The 10,636-nt window shown below is 40.8% G+C and overlaps 1 protein-coding gene across 1 annotated transcript; it reads left to right on the forward strand.

Moving 5' to 3' along the window:
- Positions 1–5,335: 5,335 nt before the first annotated feature.
- LOC118818528 (extracellular calcium-sensing receptor-like) lies at positions 5,336–9,252 on the forward strand. Its single transcript, XM_036585776.1, has 4 exons — positions 5,336–5,779; positions 6,396–6,620; positions 8,099–8,222; positions 8,339–9,252. Exons 1-4 carry the CDS (start codon positions 5,336–5,338, stop codon positions 9,250–9,252), a joined length of 1,707 nt encoding a protein of 568 aa, XP_036441669.1.
- Positions 9,253–10,636: the final 1,384 nt, after the last annotated feature.

A 10,636-nucleotide genomic window follows, 5' to 3' on the forward strand; every position in this document is an offset into this window, starting at 1 on the left:
ATTGTCTCAGGGTGCTCCCGTGTCTGTGTGCCCTTTTGGTTCTCTCCTTTTAGTTAAGCTGTTATAGTCAGATCTGCCGGAGTCATTAGCCACACTCTGGAAATGTTTTACATACTACTATACATACACCCATACAGAACTAAACTAACTCCATTTCCCTACCTTTCTTCCGAGAAAACGACTGCCCACCTGTCCGGCCGGACACTGCTGGATGATTGTTTGTAGAGCTCTCCGGCTACCCGCTTCAGACTAGTTACCCACAACCCAGTCACCGCCACCTGCCTTGGACTGGCTGCCCACTCTACACTGAAGTCTCCTAACTATTACTACCTCCTAACTATTACTACTACTACTATTAATATTAGTAGAATAATAATTTTGTACGTAGTTTGACCAGAGGAGGATGGGTCCACCCATGTGAGCCTTGGTTCCTCCCAAGGTTTCTTCCTCAGCTCTGAGGGAGTTTTTCCTTGCCACTGTCGCCCCTGGCTTGCTCACCTGGAGGATTTACATTTCATGTTGAAACTTTGTTCTAAACGGATTTCTGTGAAGCTGCTTTGTGACAAAATCAGTTGTAAAAAGCGCTATACAAATAAATTTGATTTGATTTGATTTGATAACTCATTATCTCACAATAACTTTTGTTATCTCGAAATAACAAGATAACTAACTCATTATTTCAAGATAACAACTTTCACAAGATAATTAACATCGCTATCTCAGGATAACAACTTTTGTTATCTCGGGATAACAAGACAATTAACTTGTTATCTCAAGAGACAACACAGAAAATTATACCTACCTTATGGCCTTTCTGGACTTCTGTAGTGAACAAAATGCCCAAACTTCACAGTGCGTTTATGTCATTCAATTCAAACTTCCGGAAGGTTGCCAGTTCAATCCCCTGAGCCACCAGTATGTGATTGAAGTGCCTTTGAGCAAGACACCTAGCCCCCAACTGCTCACCAGGCACCGTGGATGGGGCTGCCCACCGCTCTGGGCAAGTGTGCTCACTGACCCCTATTGCTGGTGCTTAAACTAGTATGTATGTGGGAGTTTTCACTGCACGGATGTGTTAAAATGTAATACGGGTAACTTAATTTATATTTGTTGCTAATACAGTTACAGAAACACACCCCTGGAACAGTAACATTACATTTCTGCGCATTTTCTTTCCTGTTGTTGTGTTGTTGTTGCGTGTAAATGTTGGGGTCATAAATTTTGGAATTCCAGATTTTGGAATTTGTCTGTTTTACTACCTTCTTTTTGCATGTTTGTGGTTCACAGTTCCTTGTACCAAACACTGCACATTGGACATCCTTCTGCAACATTGTGTTGTGTACCTCACATGCAAATGAAATCTTGGTTATCCATATCTGTGGAAACTTCAGGCTATAAAACCTGATATGGTTTACAAGTAACTGTTGAATTTTTAAGTTGGCAATTAGAATGTTGTCGGAATAAAAATTTTGAATAAACAAAATGTATTTTTAATCCTCTCCTGCGAATCAGCAGCTCACCAGCTCAGCATGGTTCAGCTTGTTTGACCATCAGAGTGCATATTGGCAGGTGGCACTCACTCAGGACACCAGAGAAAAGATGGCATTCACACTGGGAACTGGGCTATGGCAATTTATGGTAAAGGTGTGGCAGTGGCCCATGCCACAGAGTGTCAGAGAGTTGTGAAGCTTCCTCATTCTGTCTTCGTATTACCAGTACTTCATTCATGGGTTCACAGATATGGCCACACCCAGCTCACATTGCACTGGCTCACTGATAAGAGTGCCGCATTCCAATGGGACACAGCACTCTTAACGGTAAGCCAGAACAGGTGTTGGACCTGGAACAGGACATGGAACAAGTCTTTGCCTTGCACCCAGCTATGCAAGACACTGGTACTGTCATTACTCAGGGTGAGTACCATGCTGGGTAATGCTGATTCCCTGTTCTGCTGCCCATGTAATCTACCACTGGTCCTGCTGGCATGCCACTCCACCACGCAGGAGTCAACCACCTCCACCCAGTGTCTCACAGAACCATTTTTTTTTCACCTGCCAGAGTCAGGGGAAAACAGCACACCTAGGGAGGGGTGTACCGAGGTGCTCCGTCACCAACTCCAAGCCATGCATCAGCTCACCAGAGAATGCTAGGATGTGGCCAGTGCTCACCAAAAGCGAGCATACAACTCACACTGCCAGAGAAAGCCCCTTTCTCTGGGGTGCAGGTGTGGCTATACAGCCAGGTGACAGAGAAGGGCACCCTGCCCTAAGCTCTGCTCTATGTAGTGGCTGCCACTTGTTCTGTGTTGAAAAAGGGTACTTGAGTGGTGTGGTATGAAAAGCTGTGCTGCATGTTGCCCCTCCCCAATCCTGGCTGTAAATGTATTTATTCTGTGTTATTATGCTGGGCTGTGAGTTTAGTTATAGTGGGTTAAGTGTCTAAATGAAATTACACTGCTAGAAGTGACCATCCTCATTATTCCCATAGCACTTCAGTGGCATATTTGGCCTTGTTCAATAAAAAGAGCATTCCATAAAAAGAAATATGGCCTTCTGTGATTCTTCTACTGCTCAGTGAAATAGTATTATTTCCTCATTACACACTTGACTCAAATTTTAAAACATCAAATGATTTTTGTCACTGGGACAAACATTTGCCCCTGGTCCTGGTTGCTCACTGTCTTGCTGTTCCGGAGTCAACTGGGTTCACTTCATCTCTCTTTATATTCGACTGATGCTCAGAAAGCAGTTGGTCTTTGGGAGCCCATCGAGGATGGAGGAGGACAGAGTTACAAGAGGTGTATGCCAAGGAGCTCCGCGACTCTCTCCATGCTATGCACCAGCTTACTCGGAGCCATCAGGGTGAGGCCTGGGCCCACTAGAAAAGGACATGTGGCTCGTGCTGTCAAGGACAACTGCCATTGCCATTGGCTGTACAACCCATGCCATAGGAAGTGGCTTTGCCCTAGGCTGTAGTCTGGGAGGGTCCCTGTGTGGTAAAAGAATGCCTGGGTGAGGTGGTGTAGCATGTTTGGGTGTGGCAGCAGACTGTTGAAGTTCATAGGAACTGACTTGCCTTGTACAGGCCTTATGAATGGGTGACCATGCTGGGCCAGGTGGAGCCATGGCATTAGGGGCATCACCCTGAAGAGGCCCCCAGTGCTCATTCCAACCAGGACAGTAAACATTCTGAGAGCCCTGCTGCAGTGAGACTGTGGTGGAGGCAACCCCTTCTGTGCACTTAAAGGACATTGATTAAAAAATGTGTGTCACTGGGATTGGTGACCTTTAAATGAGGTGATATGCATTCTGCCTCTGGCCACCTTGCCATTGGAGCTTGTATAAGTGCATGGAAAAAGGCCATAAGAATAGATATAATAGGTAGCATGTACTTTGTAGACTAATAGGTAGCATATAAATGTCCCTCTTTAAATGACATTTGTTGTGTTTAATGTTGCTATTTATTGGGATTGAGGTGTGTTTATGTGTTTTATGTGCTTTAGTGTATTGTGGCATGGGTATAGTTGGTGTGGGCAAGTGTTGACCATAAGTAGAAAGCGTTTGGCTAGGAGTGAACTTTTTTCTATTTAAATTACATTTCAAGTGGCTTTCCTGCTTTGTTACTTTAACAAAGATCATTTTTGAGCAGAAATTTTGGTTGTACCTGACTTTTCTTCTAAGCAGTGCCACAATATTTAATGTTTATCTTGAATGATGTTTCATTCTTTTAGATAAGACAGATAAAGTTGGTACTGAATATTAGCAAATAAAATGTGCAAAAATTCAAAGTTTAAGTTGTGGATAACTGTGACCGGCTGCTGTTAAGCACAAACGGCCTCAAGCGCATATTTCCTGGAGATGATTGGGCTTGCAGTAATTTAGCTTAGTGTCGTTATTATTTTGATGATATCACTATTACACCAGAGACAAACAAATAAAAAAAAAATTCCATAACTGCAATTACTATTCAAGACATAATCAGGCCTCCTGAGTCTGAGCTCACACCCACAGTGTATCACAACAAGGTGGCTATTTAAATGCAGTCATCCTGGCCTGCAGAGAGCTGTGGAACTAAGAAGCATGTCATGCAGCTCACATCAGGACTGATGACATTTGTATCAATGCTGGGGATAATTGGGCTCAGTCCAGCACCTTGTACAACTGACCCAGTCAGCTGTAGGCTGTGGGTCGAGCCTCGGATGCCTGGTCTGTCAATGAATGGAGACTTTATAATGGGAGGGATTTTTTCTATTCATTTCACGACGAGTTCAGAGCAGAACACCTACACCAGACAGCCACTGCAGCCACAGTGCTCTGGGAGGTCTGTCTGTGAGTGTAGGGAGAATTACAAACAAATGATACTAATTGAACTGACAATTATTGTAGTCCTGCGCTACTTATTGAGTTAGTGACCTCTAAAAATATTTGGTAAAACAGAGAAACCTATTGTTTTATTATTATTATTATTATTATTATTATTATATTATTATTATTATTATTATGTATTTATTTATTTTTCTGTAAATGTTCTTATTATATAAATGTTTCAAATATATGAATGTTTCTGAACAGTTTGAATTTCAGGGAGCTCCGCATCGCCCGTGCCATGGAGTTCGCAATTCACGAGATCAACAACAGAACAGATCTCCTGCCGGGAATCACGTTAGGATACCAGATACACGACTCGTGTTCTGCAGTGCCGATGGCTGTTAAAGTTGCATTTCAGTTTGTAAACGGCATGGAACCATTTTACAATGATACTGATTCCTGTTCAAAATCTGCAGCCGCCGCTGTTCCTGCTCTCGTGGGAGATTCTTCTTCCACTTCATCAATTAGTGTGGCGAGAACTCTGGGTCTATTTGGAATTCCACAGGTAAATGTAGGCTGCACCGGTTCTTGCCAAAACAAACAAAAAAAAAAGTTTGCTGTTATTTGTGTATTTTAATAAGTGGTGAACCATCATATTATAACCATTCTTTTTACTTTTCTATACTGGATATCAGGTGAGTCACTACGCAACCTGCGCATGTCTGAGCGATAAGCGTCAGTTTCCTGCCTTCTTCAGGACCGTGCCTAGTGACCACCACCAAGCGGCTGCGCTAGCAAAAATAGTCAAGTATTTTGGCTGGACATGGATTGGGGCAGTGCGCAGCGACACAGACTATGGAAATAATGGAATGGCGTCGTTTCTAAAGGCTGCGCAGGAGGAGGGCATCTGTGTGGAGTACTCCGAGTCCTACTACAGAACACAACCGCGCAGTAAACTGGAGAGAGTGGCAAACGTCATCCGCAGATCAACAGCCCGGGTAATAGTAGCGTTTGTTAACTCAGGTGAAATGAGGTTTCTGTTGGAGGAACTGGCGAGACAGCCGCCGCCTCCCCTTCAGTGGATCGGCAGCGAAGCGTGGATCATAGAACCAGAGTTTCTGCGCTTTAACATGTGCGCTGGGGCGATAGGATTTGGGGTCCCCCGCTCAGTGATTCCAGGTCTTCGTGAGTTTCTTCTGGATCTCTCTCCAGAACAAGCACTGAAATCGCCTCTGCTAACGAAGTTTTGGGAGAGCTCGTTCAGCTGTAGCCTGAAAGGCTCCTCAGACGGGGCGCGGGAATGTGATGGCAGCGAGGATATCCGCGCGCTGCAGAACCCATATACAGACACGTCGCAGCTGCGAATCACTATCATGTCGTATAAAGCTACGTATGCCATAGCGCATGCCATCCACGGTGTTATCTGTAATGACACGCAGTGTGACAAGAGCGCTAAATTCGCACCATGGCAGGTATAAAACTATTACATTTATAAACAGCATCCCAGCTTGCCTTTTAATTGGAAGTAGCATGATTTTATTATATTTTAATTTGTATTAAATTTGCTAATTGGGACTTGACAACCGGGCTATGTTGTTATTTTATTTCAATTTAAAACTCACTTGTTGCTTCACGAGTAACACCGATATCACAGTCATGTTGCAATACATAAAAGTGACAGTATTTTAGCCAAAATGATCAGAAATATAAAAGCAGATTTCCCTAACCATAGACTTCGTAGGTTTAGTATTTCATCCTCCGAAATATTTTTTCCCATAACTGACAAAAAATTTCTTTGAGATGATCAAATTAAAAGAAAAAAAAGTTTGACTCTCTGGTTAATTTAAGAAAAGAGCACAGAATGAACAGACATCACTGTCCTGTCTTATTTTTATATTATTTCCATGCTTTCAAAGTTTTGGAACAACATTTGTCACCACGATAGTATGAACCATACAATCCTTCACAATAAATCACAGTGTCAATATTTGTCCATAATAAATTAATATATTTATTAATGCTCTGAAAAAAATGATCGGAGTTCACAGTTCAAAATGACAGTTTTTAAAAACATCTGTGTCACTGCAGATACTCGACCAGCTCAAGAGAGTGAACTTGACTACAAAGAATGGTTTTCAGGTCTCATTTGATTCCAATGGTGATCCTGTGGCCGTCTACGATCTCATAAACTGGCAATTTAAGGAAGATGGTGGGCTGGATTTTGTGACTGTGGGCCACTATGACTCATCCAGACCAAGAGGACAGGAGTTCAGTATGAGCAGAGCTATCAGCTGGGTGGGAGGACAGAAAGAGGTACAGTACAACACTTTCCGTACTCTTTTACTGTTAACAAAAAAGTTCACAAAAGTGAAAATTATTAAGACAATCAGTTACATTAATTATTGCCTAAAAAGTCTGTTAAAAGGCTTCTTTCACAAAAGCAATTCCAGGTCATAAAATCAGAAATTAAAAAATTTCAAAATGACAAGTTATATGTTAATTACACATATATATTTGATTTACATAACACTTAAAGGACAATGAAAAGTGACACAAATACATTAAGCTGAGGTAACTAAAATATTTTTGCTTTCAGTAATAAATTAAATCAGTGATTTAAATTAATAATTTACAGTAACTAAAAACTCAAACTTTCATAAATGATTACTCATATTTTGTGGCATTCATAAACTAACTGAAAACAAAACAAATTGAGTACTACTTATTCAAAATAAAAACATGTAATGAATGGACATACAATAAATAAATAACTGTTACTTTAACTCCTGTGCATTGTTGGCTAATGCCAGGCCTACAGGACACTGAGATAGATATAAAGAACTCTAGAATAGCAAACAATAAATAAACTATAAATAACAAGCATTTGACTACAAAACAATCAATGTTCACAGAGGGTTTCATTGCTCTTGTGCTTTTAGTTGCTGTCTAAATAGATGTGACAGCTAATTGTTGACCTTTATAGTTGTAACAGAGACTTGACTTGGTAAACTGCAACACAAAACTTTATCATGGTTATGGTAATTACATGTAATAAACATTAAAACCTAAACTTTAGCATGAAAATAACCTGTTATAAAATGAAAAAAAATTAAAAATAAGGACTAACAGAAACCAGCAAGCTTATTAACGTGATTCTACATCAGGAATGAAATTCCTTCAAATATTATTCAAGTGCTAAGATTTTTATACATAAAATGGCAAATAAGGTTCTACCAAGTAAAAAGTTACCAACGGAAATATAAAAGAGCTTGACACAATAAACTTAATGTATGTAAATAAACAAAGAAAAGAAAATGAATCGCACTCAATTTGTTTACTTCAGTACAAACCCATTTCCAAAAAAGGGACTCGGTGCAGAGTGTAAACTAAACTAGGTGAGGAGGTCTGGACTGCCAGCAGGCAAAAAGAAAGACTCAGCCTCTCTGGGATGCTCTTTTTATACCCAGTCATGTTACTGACCTGTTGCTAATTAACCTCATTAGTTGTGAGATGTTCCACCAGGTATTTTTTTGGTACTACACAAATTTATCAGTCTTTTGTTGCCCTTGTTCCAACTTTTTAGGAATGTATTTCAGGCACCAATTTCAAAATTGGCAATGTATTTTCAAAAACAATACAATATTTCAGTTTCAACATTTGAAATTTTGAAAATATTTCACATTCTCTTTTGGGGTAAAAAGTGTTGACCAAGGAAAATATTCATCTGTACATAGCATTGTGATTTTTTTTCACAAACAATAAATTAATTGTGTTAGTTTAATGTCTTTCAGGTCCCAAGATCTGTGTGCAGTGAGAGCTGTCCTCCAGGCACCAGGAAGACTGTGCAGAAAGGAAAGCCAGTCTGCTGCTATGACTGTATACCATGTGCAGAAGGAGAGATCAGTAATAAGACAGGTTGGATGTCACAATACAGTGGGCAATTTTGTTAGGGACAGTCACAGTTTAGTTGCTTTCTTTCTTTTGTGGTTCTTTCAATATAAAATTTTGAATACTGTCTTCTAATCTCTCAGACTCTCTGAACTGTGTGCGCTGCCCTCCTGAGTTCTGGCCCAACACCCAGCGAGACAGCTGCCTCCCCAAACCTGTGGAGTTCTTGTCCTGGGATGACACGCTGAGCATCATACTGACAGTGTTCTCCATCTCTGGGGCCATCATAACTGTTAGTGTGACTGCTGTCTTCTTCAAACACAGAACGTCTCCCATCGTCCGAGCGAACAACTCAGAGCTGAGCTTCCTGCTGCTCTTCTCATTGACTCTGTGTTTCCTCTGCACACTTACTTTCATTGGTCAGCCCTCTAAATGGTCCTGTATGCTGCGCCACACAGCGTTTGGGATCACCTTCGTCCTCTGCATCTCCTGTGTTCTGGGGAAAACAATAGTGGTGTTAATGGCCTTCAGAGCTACACTTCCAGGCAGTAATGCCATGAAATGGTTTGGGCCTCCACAGCAGAGACTCAGTGTTCTCACCTTCACTCTCATACAGGTTCTTATTTGTGTTATTTGGTTGACAATATCTCCTCCTCTCCCCTTCAAAAATCTAAATCACTACAAGGAAAGGATAATACTGGAATGTGGATTAGGTTCAGCTATAGGTTTCTGGGCTGTGCTGGGTTATATAGGATTTCTGGCTCTTTTGTGTTTTATTTTGGCTTTTCTAGCACGGAAACTGCCTGATAACTTTAATGAGGCCAAGTTCATCACATTCAGCATGCTGATATTCTGTGCAGTGTGGGTTACCTTTATCCCAGCTTATGTCAGCTCTCCTGGAAAGTTCACTGTAGCTGTAGAGATATTTGCCATTCTGGCCTCAAGCTTTGGTTTGATTATTTGTATTTTTGCACCTAAGTGTTTCATAATCATGTTTAGGCCAGAGCAGAATACCAAGAAACACCTTATGGGTAAAGTTCCCTCCAAGTCTCTTTGAAACTCTTACACAAACTGTATATGTAGCACTGTAGTTCAGCACTCTATATGAAATGTGCTGATTGCTGGTTAAGTTTATATGCACTAAATTGCTTCACAAATACATCTTTTTAATTAAACTGTATTTTATGTTGTATTTTTATAAATATGTGTAAGGTCTCTGTCACACAAAAGCCCCCATTTTTGTTGTCATCTTTTTACTTAATATTAAATCTATATAGAAATTCTCCAAAATATTTGGAAAACCATATTGCTACATAACTTAAATTACAATTTTAGAGTGTAATTGATTTTCTTTCTGCTGTAATGTTACACTTGTAGAGATACATCTGACAGCAAATCTTGTTTTCTGATTGGGTGCTAGTACTGCTTTCTGATTAGCTGTCAGTATCTGGCTATTTGACTGGCTAGCTGAATACTGTTCTCTGATTAAGGGCCAGTATCCTTTATTTGTTTGACTGCCAGTGTCAGCACTGGTCATTTAGCTGAATCTTACTGCCTGATTTAGCTAGCTGAATCCTGTTCTCTTATTGCCTGCCATTATTTTGCTTTCTGATTGTCTAGCTGAATATTGTTCTCTGTTTCATTTTCATTATTCAGTATTCTGATTGGCAAACTGAAACCAAATCTCTGATTGACTAACTTAATTCTGCTGTCTGATTGGCATTATCTTGCCTACTGTCTGGCCAGTATCCTTTGCTGTCTGAATCCTGCCATCTGGTTGGCTGTTTACATACGCTATTTTAGCTGAATATATTGTGGCATTGGCATAGAGTAAGACCCAGAGGAGGCCAGGATTTCCACCATGAGAAGTGCTTTTTACTAAACAGAGCAGAAAGGTATGTAACATATAGTCAAACCACAGGAGAGGTCACCACCAGCCACAGACTTCACCCTCACAGTGACCTTCCCATGCACAAACAACTCACACCCCATGCAATAAAACATAACCAACACATATCCAAAACAACAAACAGTCCTTTTTAGCAGGATGTGTACCTGCCATGAGATGTTGCATGTGGCTGTAAAGTCTATAGAAAAGCTAAAGTATATTCAGAACTCTGTCGCTAGATTTCTCACTTATACTGAGTGTTCAGCTTGCATCATTCCCATTCTCTCTCAGCCACACTGGCTATAGGCCCTGTCCTGTGTAAAGTCTAAAATTTTACTTTTCACTTTCAAGGTCTTGCATAACCTTGCTCCCCTCTACTTCAGTGAACTGCTTTCAAATATTCCTGTAATAACTTACTTGCTGTCCCATGCACCGGACTTTCCACCTTGGGCGGTAAGGCCATCAGTGCCATGGCCTCCAAACTCTGGAATTCTCTTTCTCAATCTCTCTGCGTCTGCTCCTCTTTTTCAACTTTCAAATCTGATTTAAAGAC

Source organism: Colossoma macropomum, unplaced genomic scaffold (assembly GCF_904425465.1).
Source record: "Colossoma macropomum unplaced genomic scaffold, Colossoma_macropomum, whole genome shotgun sequence".
NCBI lineage: Eukaryota > Metazoa > Chordata > Actinopteri > Characiformes > Serrasalmidae > Colossoma > Colossoma macropomum.